Consider the following 23,158-nt stretch of genomic DNA (forward strand, 5'->3'; position numbering starts at 1 on the left):
CCCACATCTGATGTAAAAAGGAAAAAGAATGGGAGAGGGAGGGCTGAGCGTTTACTCTCTCCCCTGTGAGGCAGAATATTCCGCCCGGTGTCATGGCTGCTTCAGGGTGACCTTCATTTGTGTCCTTATTTTGTCAGTAAAATCAACAAAATGATGCTGCAGCAGCCTTAGAGAGACACGTGCACATTTGAAAAAAACAAAACTGGAATAATAAAACAAATGTGGTCAAAAAATTATCAGATTTAAAAGGAAGCTAATTGTTATAGATTATTATGGTTGTGTGGGTGTGAAACAATTCAAAACCAAATTTAACGCTGTGTGTGTGTGAAGTGTGAAGCAAATGAATTCAGTCAGGACACTCCACTGCCTTAAACTCATATCAGTGTCATTCTCTAACTTCCCTTTCTGCATAAGTGCCACTGGAGGAAAAAATCATGAAGTCAATGAATGCAAGTTTCAGGTGTGTGAAGTGAAAAATCTGACCTGATGGTTCCAGAGCATCAGGTCAGGTCTCGTAAAATATTAAGACAATTCATCTAGAACCAAAATTAATCAAGAAGAAGTTTTAAGAAAATGAAGCCAATCATTTCCAAGATATCATTTCTGAAGTAAAGTCTAAAATGAAGTTGGTTTGCAGTGAGGAGGCCCCCAAACCTGCGGACTGCTCCATCATAATATCACGCTCCAATAATTTCTTTTATTCCCCTTCAAACATGCAGAGCTCTGGGGGCCACAAAGGGGGGAGGCAGACAGACACACACTCCTGTCTTTGTGAGGACCCTTTTAACCTGAATAACTCACACCACCTGAACCACAAACAGCCTTCAGCAGGACCGACAAAAATGTCCTGACCGAGTTCGGAATAAAAACACACGTGAGAAAATACAGGTTGAGGATTCAAATTAAAGCAAATCTGTTTTTTCTCGATTACCAAAATAAAACAGACCCAAGATCTGTCTCAGGAGAGAGATTTAAATGTAAAGTCTTTACTTTCTAAATATTCTGTTAATTAATACCTCTTCTTTTCTTTATCTTACTATGTTTCCTGTTTTTGCAGCAAAATGCCAAAGCAAACATTTCATCATTGATAAAACAAGGATTTCTTGTTTATTGTATTTATTTCTTTATTTATTCTAAATCACATTTATTAGTAAAATTGTGTTTAAAATTTTGATTAACGAGAGCTTTTAAATTTATAGTTTTTTTTAAATTAATTTATCATTAATAAAGAAAATTAAAATAATTAACTCAGTGAATGTCCCTGATGACAAAAACACAGTCAGAAAGATTAATCAACTTGTCAACATGTGAACTTCAACCAAACAGCCAGCAGGTGGCAGCATATAACTGAGTAAATGCAGCTTTAAAGGGTCATTCCACCAAAGTTTGAAAGGACAGTCAGTTCTCAGCTCTTCGCTGAAACCTGCTGTCAAGAGGTTGTCAAGAAACACATGACCAAGATGCATTATGGGACATGTAGGATTCATTACTTTGGAGTTAGGACATCTCATTTTTAAGATTTGACCGCACTCTCTTAAATTTGCAGCCACGTTTACGTCTGTCATTACCATCGTCAAAAAAGTATTTATTTATTAGGAGAATCAGACTATATGAGATCTGTGAAGTACAGAACAGTTTTTTTTTATTGTGCCTATTTTTGCTCTCTCTGCTGTTTTTGGAACTTCAGTTTGAATACTGTGTGTCAGTTAACACAGTTTGTGTTGTTTTGTGTGTGAGGAATGACTGCGGACAAATGTGGATTTATATTCTGGGGCAGCAAAGTCAGGCCTTAAACCTGCATTCTATCTAATAGCCATCAGGGGGCAACGCCCCTGGGAATGGATGAGATTGTACTGAAGTGTATGGGAAATGGACCTACTTATCACTTGATTTATTAGCTCAGTAGACATTTTCTTAATGATATTATCGTATATCATGATCATATAATGATGATCATATATATATCATATATGATTATTTAGTTTTTATTTTTAGTCGACCATTTTAAATGCCGTATTTTTTTAGCACTGCCTTTTTGTCTAGTTTGTGATTCCATGTCATGATTCCAACTAAATATCCCCAAAGCACCTTTCTGGAGTCGAGAAAATAATCTCCCACACTTAATGACTAGATGTAATTCTTAATAAACCTAATCCTAAAGGCCTTCTTCGACACTAACTCTGTAGTGTTTCGACATCATCATGACCACTTTAATAACTTTATGTTGTACTTTGATAAAGAGCAGCTTTCAGGACATGTCTCAGGCTCAATGAGATGGTTTCTCCCATTAACTCCACCTCATAAGTTCTTTCCCCTCCACGTCTTCATTTATTTTTTTAAATAGTCTTGTGTTAATATAAATAGCTGCAGGGGCTCTTGTACAGTATGAATTGGGGGGTATCGCTGTAACGGAGGAGTTGCTGTTAAAAATAGCCCCTAAGTTCTGCCCACAAGTGTTGAGCCAAGGAGGACCGGCTGTCTCCAGAAACCTAAAAAGGTCTCCTAAGTCTTTCAGTGTCGGGATCTGCCAGCAAATTGTCTTCAAACGTTTTTTTTTTTTGTTGCTGTTGTGTGAATGAATATTTTACTTTTAAAGGTGAGATTCCTCTCCATAATCTTCTTATTAAATCTTCTTCTCAAGATGTTCAACCTGCTGTTTTAAGGCGGACTTTTTGTAAACCAAACACTGAGGAATGAAATATTTCTCTTTTTGAAAGCGAAGCTCTGTGAATATTTCTAGAAATTGGAAATAGCATCCCCTTAGCTCAAAGCTCAGATGATCACTGAATTCAGTAAATGTCAGCGAATGAAACATACCTCAAAATACTTTAATAAAATTTGCAGCTACAGATGTGCACTCCTCATCTTCAAAGTGCAGAATGAGAGCAAAATTTGGGGGGTAAATGCTATATATAGTCTTAAGTGCCTCCATACATGGGGTGGAAGGGGAACGGCATTCCTCCGGTGAGAGGGTAATATTTTTGTTACCATCAGCAAGTGCTTCCCAAGCGGCATCAGGCTGGTTTGCCACCGCTTTGCGCTGTTTTATTCTCTTGGGGTAAGTCACTTTTCTCATTATTTTCTCACAGGTGGGATCATTTAAACTGGACAAATAACTAACTAAAAGGAAGAGAAGGAAGGGAATCAGCTGTCAAGCCTGAGAGAGGTGAAACGTGTTGCTGTAGATAATCTGTCTACAGCAGCAGCCTGTTGTAATCTCCCTGAGCAGTACTTCCTTACATACCAGAGCATTAAGGGGTGGCTGACCCTCTTTTTCTAATTTGTGTCGGACAAATAGACTCAGGTTTATTCCAACACTGCTCTGTTGGAATAACTGATTATACAGGTTGGAATCACAATCAGACCGAGGCTCAGATTTGACAGCTGGTTTTAAAAGTTTAAAGTTTCATTTATTCACGATCAGTCCTGTTTTCTGTGGATGGTGGTTTTAGTGGAATGATCTGAAGGCTGGTATTGACTCTGGTATTGACTCTCATCGTGGAAAAGGCAGAAGTGCTGCAGGCTATTCATAGCTGAGCTGTTTGAGGCTGTAAGGTGAAACATTGGACGTGCCGAGCTCTGGTTCTGTCCCGATGCCTCCTGAATGTTGCACCTTTAACTGTCTGATAAATGCCTTCATGTCATATTTATTTATTCTTCAAACAGCAATGATACATTTCTTATGTTTGATATGAATACAAGCACAGATTTCTGATGACGGCCCATCTAAGATGGTAACTGTGCATCATGGGACTTCATAATGGCTGCAGTAGCTGTAAAGGTAAAAGGAAGACTTGTACTGACATGGCTAACACCCGTCTGCCCCCCCCCCCCACCCCTCCCTCGGTGCTCTTGGCCAGGTCCTTGAAGTGTTCCAGTCATGGCTTCCAAAGGCATAGCGTGGCGTATGAAGAAGCGTGTGAGCCAAGTCAAAACTGATTATGCTTATCATCACACTAGTCATGTTGCCAAGCAGCAGATGGAAAGGTACGAAGGTGACGTTCACCTGTGGATTTTGCTGCTTGGCGAGGTTAGAGCACACGGAGCTGCTGCTGTAGTGGGGGGGGGGGTGGTGGCGTAGAGTATCTAACAGTGGGTGCTGACCATCCTGCTGCCTGGGTGTCTGCTTCGTAGCTTCGCTGCCCATTTGCCCCCTGTAGGGGGTATTTAAAGCTGTGCACATCAGCCCATGACAAAGCGATGAAGGCGGATGATTAAACTTTGAGATGCAGTAAATTCACAGTCAACTCCTAATTTTTTTTCCCTGTGAGGTCTGACGAGCAAAGAAACAAACCTCCAAACTGTCTTTGTGAACCTGCCTGCTAGAGACAACGACCCCTCAGACATCATGACAGCTCCTGTCATGAGCTGGGAGTGACTCTAATTTACCCAAACTTCAACATCCAGAGTTTTCCAATCTTTTTCACATGTAAAATATTTTCTTGAACATAATTTTCTGTTTAAACTCATAGTTGACTCTCCTTCTGCCAACTGTGCAGTTCGAATCAATAGATGACGTGTGATTAAGTTTCCAGGCTAATAGAAAATGTCAGGATTAAAGAATGAACACTCGCTCTTCAGCTCCTCTGCTGCATCTGTAATCATTTTTGCTTTATTTCATCGTACTTCTCATCTGTTTTAATACTGTTAATACTAACACTGTTTTCTCTGCCACATTTAAAAAGCATTGCGCCCGCTCTGCCCAGCTGCAATTCGGCTTTTTGCTGAGTTTTATTTACGTTAAAGCTTTAATCACGAGTGATCAGAAGAGGGCAGAACTTAAAACTCCCTCAGTTCAAACTTCTGAGCTGCTGCAGGTTCTGCCCGCTGCGTCATCCTGTAACAGGCCGCCATGTTGTCATGTAGCCAGCGCCTTATGTCAGAGGACACGCCCCGTAAAGCTGACCTGCTTCGGAGGCCTGCGGATGGATACGTTTTCCATCTTTGTGTCTGGAGACAAACTTTAAATGGACCTCATAATTTCTATCCACAACATTTGAGATTTTTTTTTTTTTTTGGGGTCAATTTGATCAAATGCTTTGGAAAGTCAAAGCCAAACTTTCTGATTTATGTCAGAAGCTAAACTGCTCAATTCATAAAAATGGAGGCAAATAGATCCAACAACAAGCACAGAGAATTTTTTAAATATTTTTTATATATCTTGGCACTTTAAACTAAAGGATATTAACAGCTCATCAGAGGGACACGGGCCTTTAAAGTCAACTAAAAGCTCAGGTGAACCACAGCAGATTTTTAAACAGCTGCTTCTGCCAAACTAAAAGCCCAACAACCTCCATCACGGTCCCTCCTGTAATATCTGTGCAGTAACGATGGACTCTTCCCCCAACAGGAAATCAAGCTCTAAATCGGTGAGCCAGGTACAGGCCCAGGCCACAGAGGCAATGGCGGAACCAGCCTATACCATACCGGTGTTCCGGCAGAGGTGAGCGGGTGCTGCTGCTGTCCTGTCTGTCTATTTTCAGCGTAAGGTAATACTGACGCACAGCTTCTGTCAGCTGACTCCAATCGACACGGCACAATTCTGCCATCAGTTACAAATCATATGCTTAATATGCCTTTAATTCAGTTCATGGGTAGCTTCGAACCCAGCTTGCTGTGTTTCTCACCGCTCGACCACCAGAGCCGCCTCGAGCTGTCAAGTGTTGACTGAGCAGTTGTAGATTGTCCGCTGTGCTCAGATCTCCAGTATTTTAAAATAAACACACGATTTAAACCTTTACCATCAATCAGGCACAGATGATTCTCCGCCTCAAAGTTAAGCTTTGATCAGCATTAAACTGCGAGATGTAGAAGAATAAATTGTGCTTTCAGAATGCCAATAACATTTTATTTTTGCTTCAGAAGTGTTTAGATTTTTAAGGTGGTATCTATAAAACCACTATAAAAAAACTTTAGTGGTAGGTTAATGTGGTTTATGTGGCATTAGGACTCCTGAGGAGACTGAGGAATACCAGAGAGTGTCTACAAATGTTGGGAAAGGACTGGCTGTTATTCAGGAGGAGCTTCACAGGATGAGGATGGCTACTAAAGCTCAAGTGGAGAGTCTGGAGATCGAGAGAGAGGTAAACACTTTGAGTGATGTGTATTTAATATGTATAAGATGCATTTTTAAGGGCAGGTACTCAAATCTGACTCTAATTCATTTACCAAGCACCCAATAAAGGAACTCAAAGGCACATTTAACTGATGGCATTTTATTTTCTGAAGCTGTGATGATACGTGGTGAGTATCAGCTGTAATCAGAATGGATAATCTGTGCTGAGAACGTTCACCTGATTGACTTTACTCTCTCCAGGTTCAGCTCAGGATGACCAAGAGGTCAGATTTGTTGGATGATATAGCCCGGATGCCGGACTTCATGGTGGCCCTGCGGCCCCACACCGTGTGGGAGAAGACTCCGGTCAAACTCTTCTGCACCGTGCAGGGAAACCCGAGGCCCATCGTCAAATGGTCAGAACCGTCACACTACTGGAGACGCAAACTCATTTAGCTCGGATTATATTGAAGTCTCATCAACTTCTCACTTGATTTTTTTAGCTCAGTAAACAAGTTTATGGATGTTATTTTTTTAAACGACGGTCCTACTTAGAGGAAAGAAGCCCATAAAGCAGGTGTACATAAGGGGGTGTGGCTACTGTGTGATTGACAGACTGTACCACCCAGTCAGGATAGAGTACAGAGCAGGTCAGATCCAGCCCTCGCTCCTCCTCAGCTCCACCTTCTTCTCCTAATAAGGTTTCTTAGAAAACAAAACAAGATGGCCGGCGTCCAAACATCCAACAAATCTAACAAACCACACATGAATGAAACATGAAATAACCAGCAGCCACCAGATTAATGTAAAAACTGCAGAAAGAGACAGACTGAGTGGCGAACAGGAAGAAATTTAGACGTGATCTTCATCAGCAGATAAAATGAACATGTGTTAGCATTCCGTTAATACCTCCAACATCCCTCCACTATGTTCAGCATGCCTTTGGAGCAGCTGGCTCTTGGTTGATATCTGCCGCTACTTAAACTCACAGTGATGCAGCTTTATCGTTGTACGGATTATCATGGATTGTTCCTTCATGCTAAGTGACAGCACGAAGGTGAGCACAAATCACCGACTGCTGGTTGTTGGCAGGTATAAAGGAGGAATGCCAATCGACCCGCCAAGCACTCCAGGAAAGTACAAGATTGAAAACAAGTACGGAGTCCACAGTTTGATCATCAGCAGGTACGTCGCACCCTCCACTCCCAGAGACTGTTCCCCAACTGAGTTTTTCACCAAATGACAATATTCAGCGAAGGAGCAATTACTTCACAATGCCAGTCACAATGCACAAATATTGTCAAGAAATTCTTTTTTTAAAAACCCCAAATGACCTTTTGACTTATTCACCTCAAATAAATTAATCTCAGGTGATTATTTGAAATCTCAGATATATTGAAGGAGATTGATACCAAACTCATAGATGAGTCCTTGAAATGTATCCTAACAAGTCAAAATGAAATATAAATCAACTTTAAATTTAAAAATGTAAAATATTTAAGTTTCTTTTCATAAAGAAGCCAAAGAAAATGATTCTTAAGGGCCCTGACTGAACAAACTGCATCTCCTTTTGGTTTTTAACCACCAGAGCATCTCTGACTCTCAGAGTCTGTCTTGGCTCATAATAAATATTCAGAAATGTGCAGAAGAACCAACCAAAAAATAACTGCAGGTGTAGCGACACGAAAACAGCAGTGATGTAAACGATTCAGGAGCCGACTAACTGTAGCTGGTCGATGAAGCGGTTTAGTTTACAGCTGTGCATTTTATAACAGAGCTCCTCTCTGAAAGTGGCAGCGACATGTCCATCTCTGCCAATGGACTCATGTTTGACACCATGTTTGGCTGCCGTTGGAACAAATCTGCCAACCTGCAGCTCCGTCTACTGGATCTATATGGTCCGGTCCATCTACCTGTTTAACTTTCACATTTGTGAAATACGAAGAAATCCGAAGGACATCCAGAGATGAAGAAACAGAGACAGAAGGATTACTGAGCTTGTTATGATGCTGAAGAATCTTGAAACATTTGATTTCTTACCTCTTTGCCTTCACTAAAGAAGGCTCAGCCTGCTGGTCTGTTCGTCATCTTCAAGGCTCCTCAGCTGTTCGTGCTGAAGTGCTGACCTTTGCGTCATTCGAGCCCTGAATTCCTCCCATTGCTCTCTCTCCCCCTTCGTCTCTCTCTGAGTATCAGTATCACTCAGTACATTACAGGGTCGGTGAGGCGACCCACGTTAATGTGACTTTGTTGAAATTAAGGATTTTTCTCATTTACAGTGAAGGCGTCAGTGAGCAGAAGAGTGCAGCCTTGGTTTCTGCCCGAGGGAAAAAATAGCTCACGGTTAAAATAGTTGGGCCCAGGGTGAAGGTCACATTTCTTCCTTCTATTCTCACCCTCAGACGCCTCCTTGGTTGCCATCATTCGCCGCTCCTGCCTCACTGCCTCACCCCTCCAATGAGTGAGGTCACTTTTCAAAAGAGGCTGTAGTGACGACTTTACAGCTGACCTTGGACCGCCACCGTCGAGCCACCGAGGAGAGAAAGAGCTCCAACTCCTTGTAGCAACATTTAGGTCACGCTGCCAAGACTTTAAGAAGCCCAGTTTCCTCCTGGTTCTTTCCTCTGCTGCCAAGTCAAGCTGAATGTGCACAGTGTGAAAAATTGCGATGACAATCTTTTTTTTCCTCCTCCGACTTTTGGACAGACAGCAGAAACACTAATCACAAAATTAAGGTCTAACAATGATAATAAAAACAGTGAAAGAGACTAAAGTCAACATTAAAGCAGGTATATCCTTTTAATATAGACAAATACTCCTTTGAGCTACGATCAGTTCCTGAGAAGTTCTCACGAGCCAGACGGAGCTCAGGTCACATCACTGATGATGAAGCATTCCCTTTAGATTCACCTGTAAATAACAATATTCTGTTTATTGCATATATACTCTTTAGTCATGTGATTCAGCCCTTCATTGTAAATATTTCTATATTATTTGTTGGTATTATTGTTTTACAATCTCGCAAGAAAGCAAAGCAAAGTTTTACTCACTTCTCATACGTCATAGCCAAAGGAATAAAATCAAATGTTCATAGTGTGAAAATACCACAAAAATAAAATAAAACTAAAACACTGGTTAAAATAAATGAAAACACCGGATTAAATGTGGGAGAAAGACGGTTCTGGGTATATCCTGGTAGTATTTTAATGTCTCTGTGCTGTTGTAGGTGTATGGTGAGCGACACTGCTGAGTACAGCGCTGTGGCCACCAACCCCCACGGAACGGCCACCAGCAAGGCCACCGTCACCGTGAAGAGTGAGTGATTCTCTGTTCCGACTGTCTCATCGAGGCCGGATTCACCTGTTGTTTCTCTAATCCTGAATATTCTCCTGCAGGACCGTCAGGAGCCGGGGAGTACTGCCACCTCGGTCTAGGTGAGAGGAACAGGGCGGGGGGCTTTTTCACTTTGGGTTGGAATCAGGCCCAGAAACAACCCGGTGTCACATGAGGCCGCTTGGCAGCAAGCAGCCGTGCATGTGAGGCGGCTGATAAACTGTGGAAACTATTGGGAGAAGCTGCCGTCCTTGTTTGAGATCCAGATTGTTTAAAAGCATCTAAGTAAACATGCGTGTGATGTGAAAACACAAACACAGCAACATTCAGATAAGGGGCCAATTAAAGTGCTTTACAGAGGCATGGAAATACAAATGAAAAATAAATAGTCCAGAGAAGTTTTATTAAAATGGAGGAAACACCATTTTAGAAGAATAACAGCAGCAGGTAAATGTAGAGATGTCAGAATGCACAACATAAAAAAGAGGCTATGATTTATTGGTCAGCTGCCTGGTTTCATATAAGGAGATTAGAGACAAAGACTGGTTAGTACTTTACAGAAACAACGAAGCCAAGAAGAGCTTTAAGAACTGATGTGATGTGAGTTAAACAAACATGACCTGAATCTGATATCGTTAGTTCACCTCAGACAGTAGAGCTCCTTGAAGCTAGTTCTCTTTTGAAAATGTGAACACGTGAAAGGTTTTGTTTCCCGTTTCGCTCTTCAGTGCCCCATCTGACTGACATCCATCCCAGTAAGCTGGAGGTGTCCTTCCTCGACCGTTTCCCCGTCTCCTTCGGCGTGGAGGGCAGCTCCGTCAGCCTGGTGTGCACCATGGTGGTGGTCCCTGACCTGCCCAACCTCCCGCCCCACGCCCAGTGGTACAGAGACGGTACGGATTCATCCGCTCACCTGCTGCGTGTTTTTATTCAAACAAACAGCTGAATGTGTCCCAACTGCGTGTTTCGCTCCCTCCTCACAGATAAACTGCTGAAACCGGGTAAGCTGGTGGAGATGGCGGTGGGTGGGAGCGCGGCCAGCCTGACGCTGCCCCACCTGGCCAAAGACGACGAAGGCCTCTACACCGTCCGCATCTTCACGAAGGACGGCACCACCGAGCACAGCGCCTACCTGTTCGTCTCAGGTCGGACACGACGCTCCAATTCACCACGTTTTTACCCCCACAGATTATCAGGGCCGAGTCACATTTTGAAGATGATCTGGATTATTTTACTAACAGGCTGCTAAAACGTAAAGAGGGAAACTCTCCACTTTGGAATAGATCTGTGAAACGAGCAGCGATCACCATATCTGAACAAACTGTGTTTTCACCACAATACAAGACAGGAAAGTTACAGTTTTTGGCCCAAACACACTGAACTCAGCACAAAGATGACACCCAGCCATGAGAAACATTTGGTGTAACAGATGTTTTATAGTGTTCCCCTAATAAAACGTAACTGATGCCTTTGAGAAGAACCGTGAGAATCAATTAGCCAAACTGACAATAAAACAGATGGTTCATTTAAAAATCCTTTAAATGTTGTCTGTCGGCACATCTGCTGACAAACAGCTCAGCTCAGTCCGTTCCCCCGAACGTGATCCCCGACAGAGCCACCAAAAGACAAACTGAGGGAGAGGTTGGATATGTGTTACTAAAACTCTGGTATGGCAGTGTGTGATAATTAATGAGGGCCCTTTTAAAACAAATTTAAAACAAAGACACAGATTGAGACGTTTAATCCATGATTGTGCTGACGGAGCTAAAAGGTAGAAGAAAACAGGTTTTCATCACGTTTCCATCCAATTCACATTCAGCAGTCTGTGCTTCCTACCTGATGTCCTTGTTTCCTTGACTCCTAGACGCCCCCCCCTCTGCGGCCGGGGCCCCTGGCGCACCGATGAGCGTAAAGGCATACGACATCAACTCGGACTACGTCCTGGTTGCCTGGAAACCCCCCAACACCGTCAACGAGGCGCCAATCGCCGGATACTTTGTGGACCGGTCAGTCTGCCCCCTGAAACCGACCTTTCTTTTTATAGACTGGAGTTGCAGTCACATTACACAAAACCACAACCAAAGGGAAAGTACAAGTACCCTCTGATGTCACAGTTTAGGCTTTAAAACTGCACCGATCAATATTTAGTTTACTTCACTTTCTGCTGGTGAGAAAACATGATGGATGGAAGCAGTCGATTATATACAAGAGTAATAACAATGATAGTAATAATAATTACAATGGTATTAATTTTGGTGATAAGAGCAGTAAATGTTAGGATTTACTTGATGAAGGGTTTTTTTTAATAAATCTTACTGTTCTAATATGAAGTACAACATGACTGACAGATTAATTCAATGATGCTCAGGTCAGATCAGATTTGGGGCTAATTTATGCGATGATGTCAGTTTCTTTTTTCTCAGATGTAGATATCTGATGATGAAAAGTTACTCTGTGCTGTCAGAAAAGGGGTAAAATGAGGCGTGTTTCCTGGTGTGCAGGTGCGAAGCAGGTAGCGACACTTGGGTCCAGTGCAACGACGCCCCGGTGAAGGTTTGTAAATACCCGGTGCACGGCCTGAGCGTGGGCCGCTCCTACCACTTCAGGGTCAGAGCCGTGAACAGCGCCGGCATCAGCAGGCCGTCCCGCAAATCGGACAAAGTGACCGCCATCGACGCCGCTGAGAACGAGAGGCTGCAAGGTACAGACGAAGGTAAACACAGAAAAAATACACCCCTGCTGGAAAACGGTGCCTTCTAACGGTTCTGTTGTCATCATTTCCTGCAACAGTGATTAAAATTGAAGGAAAATACGACATAGTGATCAAGGATGATGACCTGGAAGGTAGGGCAGTCCACGGAGACCGATCTGGATCCAGATCTGCTTTTAATCCTGCCTCATAATCTCACACAGACCAAATACTAACGGCCATCCCTCTTCCCATCAACATTTACATCTTCAGAGAGGAGCAAAACTGTAAATATCAACACCCTTCATCAACATCATCAAACAAGATAACATTTTTAGAAAATGTCTGGACTATTGGCAAGATCAACTGTCAACATCAAATATTTTAATTAGTTTAGATTGTAATGCTCTTCTTTAGATTTACTTTTGCTGTTTTATATCCAGACTTATTAAAATGAAATACAGATAAACACATCAGGACAAAACCTAAAAACAGGCCTAATGTCTAATCCGTCATTTGCTCTAATGTCCTGAATTTAACGCTACAAACCATCTTCCCATTTCATCCCATCCTAACTGTCTCTGACTTGACTCCAGCCCTTCTCCCTTTAATAGACTGAAACAACTTTTACACTTTAAAAAAATCCTCCTGCTCCTCCAAAGTGTGTCGACTTTAATGCCAAACTAATTCAAGAGCTAAAAAAAATAATGGTGATGCTTCGCGGCGTTTGTATGAGCCTGCTGCACAAGTCCCACATTGCAGTGTGAAACTTCAGGAGCTCCAAAGTGACTCAGAATTTATCAGCACTGTGACTCAGTATCAACTTTCACGAAGACAGAAGTCCTTGGCAGCAACTGATCTGACAAACAAGATGTGGAACAAGGCCACATGCTGCTGTTTAGGGCAAACAGAACTCAAAAGCAGTTTTTGGTTGAGAACTGGTGTCATTAAAATGATAAAATCCCTTAAAAATCTCCTCTGCCTGTCCATCCGCTTGGATACCGAAGGTAACGTAACTAAACTTAAATTAGCAGTCTATCTTTAAAAAGATTCATTCGTTTTGTCATCAATAACAGTTCTATCTGACAAAAAAAGGAATTTAATGAATGAATAAAGAAACACATCCCCCAACAGCGTGTGTCAGAGTCTGGTAGTTTAAACTGAGAAGGAGGCGACATTTTAGCCTCCAGCATGAATTTGGAATGAATGCTGCTTTTCCAGTCACAGTTGATATTTGTTCAGATTAATTGAAGGGCGTAGTGACACAATAAGGACTAACGATTATTCACCACCTCGGGCAATTTAGAGTCACCACTTAATTGAATCCTGCAGGTCTTTGGAGAGTGTGAGGAAGCCGTAGAACCAGAGAGGAGCCACCACAGGCAGAGCAAGAACACACACCACACGTCCTGGATTCAAATCCCGCTCTTTCAATTTTGGATTTTCTCAGTTAAAAAAACAAAACTGCCAGATGTGGGACTTCTGCAGTAGCTGGTTGTACAGGTTGTACTTCTTTGCCTCAACACCGTTCAACCCTCAATCTAGGCCACGTTACTATCCCGGGGGAGCCCACCGACGTGCATGCATCAGAGATTTACAAATCGTTCGTGGTGCTGAGCTGGAAGCCCCCCAGCCCCCGCGGACGAGCTCCGCTGTGGTACGTCATCGACAAGGTGTGTGTCGCCTCACCTTCGGCCCTCCATCTCTAAAGTTTCATTTTCTTACTTAAATACGTGTTTATCTTTCATACTTGGATTTAAGCAGGTCTTGCTATTATTCTACAATGAAAATTATAAATGTCCCCCCCCAAAAAAACAAAACAGTTTTCATCTCATTAAAACTAACCTTAGCCCCAACTGTGAAAAAGTAAATCCTCCCCAAGCTGAAAGCTGCTCGCTGTGTTCCTGCTACATTGATGAGGTTGTCGCAGATGGCTGTACCTTCTCACCCCTCCCTCCCCGACTCTCCCACAGTGCTTAGCAGGCACTGGAGCGTGGCAGCGGATCAACACAGCAGTCAAACTGCACTCCCCCCGTTACCCGGTTTATGATTTGCAAGACGGGCAAAAGTACCAGTTCCGAGTGTATTCGGTCAACATGCACGGCTCCAGCGAGGCCTCTGCGCCCTCCGAGCCCATCCAAAAGGTTGACCAGGATGGTAAGGGCTGGGACCTGCAGAGACATCCACACACTGTCATGTTTATAGTTACACATACACCCATACAGCATTTTCATATTCATTTTGGGTAAAAATTTAATTGTATAATGTTCAAAATCAGAGGCTGTGTCAACGGGTGCTGACTGAATTTATTCCCGACATAAAGTTGTTGGTTGGTTTAATATAAACAAAGAGGAAGAAATTGGAAGACATGAAGCTTCTGAAGTGTCTGATGAAGGTTTCATTTAAATACTAGATGTGCTGTGCAGGTTTCCTCTGAAAAACAAAAAAGGGGCCGTTCAATATTTCATAGTTTCAACTTAAACCTATTTGGTTTATATTTTATAAAAATATGGACTACACAATCAGTCTTTCTGAGCTGTCATGTCTTCTGTCCTTGCCGGGACTGAGAAACTTTCTCCAAATACCTCTAAATGCTTTTCAGCTGCAAACATGTGATTTTTATCTGCAAACACAAGATGCTAGAATTTTTGCTTTTGTTCAAAATGAGTCGCTGTGTTTTGCAGGAATTGAGCTTCCAGTCGGTGCGTACTGTTTAATGGAGATATCAATCATTTCCGTAACATCACGTTTGTTTTCTAACTGCAGGCACAACAGCGTTTCAATCAAATCCTGTCTTTGCTGTGTCTAAATAATCTCACAGGGTCACACCACAACCTTTACACACTGCATGTCTTACATGTGTAGGTCACACCTGAAGCACCTGAAGTGAGTTTCCTGTTTCTATGAATGATTCACTTTCTGTGACCATTGACCATTTCTAACTGAGATCAGATTTTTAATCAAAGCCAAATGCATCCACATCTCCTCGACTTACCTCAGGATAAGAGCCTGAATATGTGATGGTCAGCTCACACATGTCCAATTTCACCAATAAAAGGAATTAAAGCTATAAATCTAGTTTTGATAGGATTGAATTTGATGAATGGGTGATTAACGATGGCTCCTCTGTCTCTGTGAACAGGCGTCCCCTCTGCTCCCGGTCAGGTCGTTGCCACCAGGAACACCAAGACGTCTGTGTTTGTGCAGTGGGAGGCTCCCAAACACCTGAAACACCTGATGGGATATTACATCGACGGCCGCGTCGTCGGATCCAAGGACTGGTTCGCCTGCAACCACAAGCCCTTCAAACACACCAGGTAGTCCAGAACTGACAAAGTCCTGCTGCCGCTCCGCAGCCGTCGAAAATAAGATGATGCATCGCTTAAAATGTCCACTTTCTCTCATGAAGATGAGGAAAAACTTCTGTTCATCAACTACAGTCTGTTTGGAAAGTTCATTCCCCAACGAGGCACAAATGAACGACATGGTCTGTCCATCATCTGTGTTTCAGGTTCGTGGTCCACGGCCTGATCCCCGGAGAGAGCTACGTTTTCCGCGTCCAAGCCGTCAACGTCTTCGGCCTCAGTGAGGAGTCCCAGGAGTCGACTCCCATCTCCGTGGAGCCAGCGCTCGGTGAGATACCAAACTATGTTCACACAGTCAGTCACAACAGTAATGAATAAAGTATGGACAGGTTTTTCAAACTGATGGAAAGCATTGCTCTTCGTTGGTATGTGCAGGAGGGGGGGTGGAGTATGGTATGTATTATATTTCTATGTCGATTTCCCAACACTCCACTTCCATTTGTGTGCTTCGTTCACAGAAACGCACACTCACTCTGTCACTGTACGCTGTAGTGGCAGTGCACTGCTTTTTGTTAAACACAACCACAAACTCCAGCTGAACTGGAGTCTGCTGCATGTAATTCCCTTTCTCTTTTTCCGATTTTCTTGTTGCTCTAAACTGTCCTGTTCAATAATAATGACAAGAAACGACCCCCCAAAAGAGAAAACCAACCACAAACTGGTTGTACCTCCCTGAATAAAGGATAATATCTAGGATCTGGATTTAAATTAAAAAAGTAAATGTGCGTTGACAGCGACTCCCAGCTCTCCCTTTGGCATCACCCTGCTGAGCTGCGATGGGTCCTCCATGACTCTGGCCTGGAAGAGTCCCAAACACTGTGGCGGCTCCAAGGTCAACGCCTACTACATCAGCAAGCGCGACGCCGACACTCTGGTCTGGAACGAGGTCAACCTGACGGGCGTCAAAGAGAGAATCTGCACCGTAAGTGGCATCAAAATGACGCCACCTGTAGCCCGCCACATCATCTCCTCGTTAAAAACGCCCATTCTGTGTCTTCAGGTCGACAACCTGACGGAGGGAACCTTCTACGAGTTCAGAGTCCAGGCAGCTAACATGGCCGGCGTCGGCCCGCCATCTTCTCCCAGCGCCCCCATGAAGTGTGTAGCTTGGACCGCGGAGGTCCCAGGTGAGAGTAATTTACTAACCACAGGATGGTATCCGCACGTCTTTCTGTTGGAGCAGTGAAGCCCTGAATGTTTTCATTTTATTAATTACATTTTTCACATCAAGGCCCAGCCTACGACCTGAGCTTCAGCGAGGTCAGAAGTCACTCCCTGGTGATCCTGTGGAAGGCTCCTGTCTACACCGGGGCGAGTGCCGTCACCGGGTACTTCGTGGACATGGCCAAGAAAGACTCCTCAGAGTTTGTTACTCTGAATGAGGAGGCCTTGAAGCATCGCTACCTGCAGGTAGGAGACTCTTCCTACCAGCAGCTTAGAGTGTAATCGAGTTTTGTTGAACGCTGCCGCCATCATCCTCTCCCTGTGATGACATTTCCGTGGTTTCCTGCAGGTGAGCGGTCTGGAGGAGGGACAATTCTACGTCTTCAGAGTCCGTGCTGTCAACGCCAAAGGTGTTGGAAAAGCCTCTCAGCTGTCTGAGCCCGTCTGCGCCAGAGCTCTTCCAGGTAACAGCTCGATCGTGTCTCAGGAACAGCTCTTCAAACTCACACAGTCGCACTGAAATGCAGCAGATATTTATCGAATGATACATTTCATTCCCACATTATAAATCTGTTAAAATATGAATTTATTTATTATGTTTTTACAATGCTTCACCTAAAGATGGAATACTTGCAGACAATAGACTGAATAAATGAAAAAAAGAAGAAACGATCTTCTTCCTGATGCCAAATGTGGACCTGAGCTCTGTTCTTCACCGTCACAGGCACCAAAGAGATTGTGGCCGGTGTGGACGAGGAAACCGGAGACATCTATCTGTCTCTGGAGGCCTGTGAGATCTGTGAAACGTCCAAGTTTGAGTGGTCCAAGAACTACAAACCTATCGGCGACTGCCCCAGGCTCGCCGTCACCACGAAGGGACGCACGTAAGTTCAGAGTCGCTTCAGGAATCACAGAAAAGAAAAGTTCTACTAATGACAGCAGAACAATCTGTAGTTTCAGCTGCAGCTGTGAAAGATCTGCTGACTCACACAATCCATTCAAATCCAAGATTTTTCATCTATTTAAAGAATTAACCAATTAAAGAGTATGATTTGGTTAAGTCAGCAGGTTCCAAGATGATGAGTTGAAAAATATTTATATTTTAGAGATTCTTTTAAAAAAACATTCTAACTTTATTTATATAGCACCTTTAAAAAAAAAAAAGTTTGCAAAGTGATGACCAGTAAAACAAATGAAAATGAAACAAGCAGCAGATATGACTGCAGACAGACACAGGAAGGTGAAAACATGGAGGATTGAAAAAATAAAAATTATTATCACCTTTAAATCTTCTTTGATCTCCATTAAGTCTATTGTCAGTTTGACTGTGCAGGATTCTGTCTCTTTATGCTTATGTACATATATTTATGTCAAATTAAGAGCTTCCTTTACAAGAAGCGTGGTCTGATTATAAAATCTGTCCTGACTGGCCTCACAGCTCCAGGCTGATTTTCACCAACCCTGATAAGGACGACCTGGGCCGATACTCCGTGGTCGTCACCGACACAGACGGCGTCTCGTCCAGCCACACGCTGACCGAAGACGGTGGGTCATCAGACGAGGCAGAAATCAGAACTCTGATTGTTTTTGTTTTTTTTATTCTCATGTTTTTCTTGAATCTTCTCTGCAGCTCTGAACACCATGCTGGAGCTCAGCCATGCCATCAGAAACCCGAGTGAGTGTCGTACACAGGCAGCAGATCTCAGATGTCACGTACTGAGGAATTATAGATAAATATCAATAACCGTGTTCTTTTTCCTCCCTTCTGTCTTTGTGCAGTTATTCCTCTGAAACACGGCCTGAACTATGAGGTTCTGGAGAAAGGTCACGTTCGTTTCTGGGCGCAGGCGGTCAAACTGTCACCCGCAGTGTCCTACAGGTTCATAGTCAACGACAAGGAGGTCACCAGTGGGGAGGTAACACAACCTTCATCAGGAATGGATCCACTAAGTGACCGATTTAGGCTTAATGTACCTTTTAACCTTGAACTTTTCCACTCGAGGCCTCCGGGCTTATTTTCCACTTTTGTTTGAGTTGTCTCATTAGCTCAAAACAACACAAACAAATAAACAAACACACATCTTCAGTGCTTCAGCCTCCAGATGATCATGACACTATGAAACAGCAAAGCACCGATGATCCTCTGGATGTTTTTAAAAAAACAAAACAAAACAAACAACAACTAAATCAGACTTATTAATGTTTAGTTCACATTGAAATTAGCTTATTTAGATAAATATATAAATATCCTGCACATGTCAATGACTTAAATATAACTGAGTTCTGATTAATACTAATTTAAAAATGTTTTTCCTGGTTTCCCTCTCAGGGTCATAAGTTCAGCCATGACGTGGCCACAGGAATCGTCCAGATGACCGTGGATCAGTTCACCAGAGCCAACGAGGGCACCTACACCGTCCAGATCCACGACGGCAAGGCCAAGGCCCAGAGTTCCCTGGTCCTGGTGGGAGACGGTGAGGCTTCTAAATCACGTCTGAAAGGACCAAACGCGCAGAAACACTTTGAACATGACAGCAGATTGACTGAGTGACTGTCTTTTCTTTTCTCAGTTTTCAAGGCTGCTCTCAAGGAGGCCGAGTTTCAGAGGAAAGAGCACATCAGGAAACAAGGTACCGAGCAAGAAACACAAATATTCAAACAAAAGTGATCCGTTAATGTCACAACAACAAAAAAAACAACACTGTCTTTTGTTGTTTCAGGCGCACATTTCTCTGAGTATCTGTATTTCACCGTCACTGAGGATTGTACTGTTCTGCTCACCTGCAAGGTGACATTATTATTATTATCATACATAAATCCGATGGCCTCGGTGAAGGGGGTTTAAATGAATCTAAAGTGTGTATGGGTTGATTTGGTGTCAGGTGGCCAACGTGAAGAAGGAGACGACTCTCCACTGGTACAAAGAGGACGATGAGATCGTCCCAGAGACCCCCCCCAACGTCATGTCCGGAGCCTGCGCTCTCCCCCTCCCTCTGGTAACGACTGCAGCGTCACTATTAAATATTAACTCAGCAGCGTCAAACAGGAAAGTTAATGTTGACTGAATTAATTTATGCAAAAAAAAAAAAAAATGAGAGATGCGCTGTTTAATTTGAATGAATCATTAGTGATATAATAAATCAACCTATCAATCAATCAATCATCTGCTCTTTCAACATTGCGTTTTCTGATTTTCTTAAGACGGAATAAGCTCTGGATGGATTTCCGCTGACTCAACTGTCATGTCTTCAAAGAGTTACCTAATTAGTTCAATAAATGTGTTTACTGTTTTGTATTTGCTGGAATAATTGTATTCAGAGCAGCGGGTTTCCTCCTTTTCGCTGACTCACTGAGGTTTCTCCTCTCAGTTCTCCAGAAAAGATCAGGGAGTTTTCAAGGCTGTGCTCGGTGACGACAGAGGGAAGGACACATCCACGATTGACATTTCAGGCAAAGGTCAGATTTTATTCATCAGAATTTGTTTCACCATGAATAAAAAATATGAAGAAGGGTCAAATATGATTCTCTGCTGTCCTCATGTTATGTTATTGTGCGCTACGCTATGCTGTACGCTGTTGTGTTGTGATTTGTTCTTCTGTAAAAGTGTTTCTGCCAACTTGTGATTTAAAACGTGTTCTTCCTGTCTCTTTGCTCTGTAGTCTTCGATGACATCATCAACGCCGTCGCCAAGATCGCGGGTGAGTTCGATCCGCTCACACTTAAAGTCTGTCGCTTAATCTGCTCTGACTTTATTTGGCCCGAAGGTCCAACTGTGTCCGTCTGTGAAAACTCCCCCGAGTCTTAACACAGTAGTCAACACTGACAGCTAAAATGTTAGTTGAACAACACACAACTATGACGCACGTGTGGCGTTTGTTTGTGTTTCAGGAGCTTCTGCCTCTGATCTGGTGCTGCAGTGTACTCCAGAGGGCATCAGGCTGCAGTGCTACATGAGCTACTACACCGAGGAGATGAAGACCGTCTGGAAACACAAGTACAGTCTGAGCACTTTTCACTCGTTTTAGAGTAAACCTGCCCGTTAGGACCCAACACCAAGAGCAGGTCGTGTGAAAGATGTCGGCCATTCTTGAAGCTTTATGTAACACACCGCAGTCCTGTGGAGCGGGATTATTCAGTATTGTAAAACTTAATCCGGACTAAATCGAACATGGCCAAGCAGGTTCGTTCCTGCAGAGACATCTCAGTGTTTGATCTTGTAGCATCAGCATGAATTTCCCCTGCAGGGAAAGCAAGATCGCCTCTTCTGAGAAGATGAGGATCGGCGGCACGGCAGAAATGGCCTGGATGCAGATCTGCGACCCTTCCGACAAGGAGAAGGGCCACTACACCATGGAGATCTTCGACGGCGTGACCACCCACACCAGGACCTTCGACCTTTCTGGACAAGGTGGGCAACAAGTGTCCTCTGGGTGGCCGTATTCATTTTCTTTAATTAGTTTTCATTTACATTTTCATATTAATTTCCCTGATTATTCTTTGTCTCATCTGTCCCTCTGCAGCGTACACCGACGCCTATGAGGAGTACCTGAGACTGAAGTGAGTCACCAGAAGCTGAAGCATTTTTTCTTTAAATTGGGTTTAACTCAAATATTAATCATGTTGTTCTTATTTTTTCTTTTTTAGGGCAGCTGCATTTGCTGAGAAGAGTGAGTATTTATTATTATTATAATTAATATTAATAACCCCGAGGCTGTTAGAGACAGATCTGAAAGTAAAGAAAGAAAGTAAAGTCAGGCTCTGTCTGTCTGAAGTCCTCCACCCTGTTTACACTGAAACAGGTGGAGTCTCGCTTCACCTCACAGAGCAAACATGCTGATGTTTTAACTGCGGCGGCGTTTTGAGCTGATGTGTCTGCTGTTGTTTCTCCTCAGACCGCGGCAGAGTGGTTGGCGGTCTGCCTGACGTGGTCACCATCATGGAGGAGAAGGTGAGCTGATGGTCTGTTTGTTTACTCTGATGCTGTGAGGAAGTCAAAGGTGGCTGTACTTGTAGTACGAGCCGCTCCTCCCCAACAGCATTCCTGAGGACTGAGTGCTGGAACTAAACTTCAGAGTAAGAGCTGTGAGCCGCGTCCTGCTCTTATTGATTGTTCATATTTATGAAATCCAAACAAGTTATTCTAGATACCAGAGAAGTTTGAAATGCTCTTGGATTGTGTTCTCTGCCCTCCACATTGTGTCTAAAAATAAACGTTGACTTGAGTTGAACCCCTCCTCCCCCCAGTCCCTGAGCCTGACCTGCACCGTGTGGGGCGAGCCGACCCCCGAGGTCACCTGGTTCAAGAACGAGCAGGAGGTCACCTGCAACGAGCACACCAAGGTGACGTTTGACGGCGGCAAGTTCGCCAGCCTCGTCATCAACAAGGTCACCCCTGACGACTCCGGCAAGTACAGCATCAACGTCCGGAACAAGTACGGCGGCGAGTTTGTGGAGATCACCGTCAGCGTCTACAAGCACGGCGAGCAAATCCCCGAGCCAAAACTGGGACACCCCAAGATGGCCACGGCCACGCCTGCTGCTACACCCGCAACCACGCCCATGCCGCCCAAGTCGCCGGCTCCCCACTCCAAGACCCCGACCCCCACGCCCTCCAAGCCCCAAACCCCGGCGCCATCCGTGAAGAGCCCCACCCCAACCCCCAAATCTCCAACCCCGACCCCCAAATCCCCGACTCCACCTCGCAGCGTCAAGTCACCAACACCCCCCAGATTCATGAAGTCTCCCACCCCACCCAGGAAGTGAAACACGGCGGTGGGGGAGGTGGTGACGTCAGAGCATGTGAGTGTGAAAGTATTTATTTAGATGAGGTCACTGTGAGAGGTCCGACTGCACCGACGCTCGCTCCGGACTCAAACTAACCCAGAACAGGAGGACTTTCACAGTGACTGACGTAGATGTCCTTCTCAGTCACTTCCTGTCGTTCAACTGGAAACAAAAAAAGCAAAAAAAACTCCAAAAAATAAAAGTTCCAGGGTTGACGTTAACGTTCAGTGTTTCAAGAGCTGCACCTTCCGCTTCACAGGAAAGTGGAATGTTTTCGTTTCTTTGCGGATGTTAAATGAACATTCTGGTTTTTACAACTCAGATTTTATTCATGTTCAAACTGGAAACACGTTTTGTTTTGTTTTGTTTTGTTTTTTTTTGTTTAACAAACCTGCAGGTTAGACGGTCTTATTTTGAAGAGACAGACAGTTTCCTGTGCAGATCTCCTTCTGACCGACTTTACTGAAGTCAGCGTATTTCCAGATGTGAACGTTTTTGGTATAAAACCAGAGTTGTTCTGAACCAGAGTCCTTGAAGCTACTGTAATCTCGGGTAGCTTTGATGGTTTGGAGGTTTCTGTGGACATCAGCTGATCCTGATCTGGTCCACCTGAACCAGAGAGGCCTGTCTGTCCGTCTGTGACATGTTGTGTTTCTCCCTCCCAACGCTTTGTGCTGCCAATAAACTTCACTGATCAACCTCCTGTTGTCTCTGAGTGTCTTCTTCAGGCTGCCGAAATGAATTAAAGCCCAAAGTAAAGCAGCTCAG

The 23,158-nt window shown here is 43.7% G+C and overlaps 1 protein-coding gene across 4 annotated transcripts; it reads left to right on the forward strand.

Moving 5' to 3' along the window:
* Positions 1-2,979: 2,979 nt before the first annotated feature.
* Positions 2,980-23,087, forward strand: myom2a (myomesin 2a). 4 transcript variants are annotated; one of them, XM_029499230.1, is made up of 38 exons: positions 2,980-3,058; positions 3,861-3,987; positions 5,351-5,443; positions 5,948-6,083; positions 6,317-6,471; positions 7,148-7,240; positions 9,282-9,370; positions 9,451-9,489; positions 10,117-10,281; positions 10,372-10,533; positions 11,253-11,394; positions 11,890-12,089; positions 12,179-12,232; positions 13,623-13,750; positions 14,051-14,234; positions 15,220-15,394; positions 15,589-15,710; positions 15,818-15,835; positions 16,177-16,364; positions 16,443-16,569; positions 16,674-16,852; positions 16,956-17,070; positions 17,331-17,490; positions 18,045-18,151; positions 18,237-18,281; positions 18,386-18,522; positions 18,936-19,080; positions 19,177-19,236; positions 19,327-19,394; positions 19,489-19,602; positions 19,975-20,062; positions 20,266-20,304; positions 20,495-20,600; positions 20,851-21,014; positions 21,127-21,163; positions 21,251-21,273; positions 21,499-21,554; positions 21,851-23,087. In XM_029499230.1, exons 2-38 carry the CDS (start codon positions 3,881-3,883, stop codon positions 22,367-22,369), a joined length of 4,539 nt encoding a protein of 1,512 aa, XP_029355090.1. In that variant the 5' UTR covers positions 2,980-3,058; positions 3,861-3,880; the 3' UTR covers positions 22,370-23,087. The 4 variants fall into 4 exon arrangements, with proteins under 4 accessions (XP_029355090.1, XP_029355079.1, XP_029355099.1 ...); XM_029499219.1 differs by lacking the exon at positions 15,818-15,835; XM_029499239.1 differs by lacking the exons at positions 13,623-13,750; positions 14,051-14,234; positions 15,818-15,835.
* The last annotated feature ends 71 nt before the right edge of the window (positions 23,088-23,158 follow it).

The sequence above is a fragment of the Echeneis naucrates genome, chromosome 1, assembly GCF_900963305.1.
Source record: "Echeneis naucrates chromosome 1, fEcheNa1.1, whole genome shotgun sequence".
Lineage (NCBI taxonomy): Eukaryota > Metazoa > Chordata > Actinopteri > Carangiformes > Echeneidae > Echeneis > Echeneis naucrates.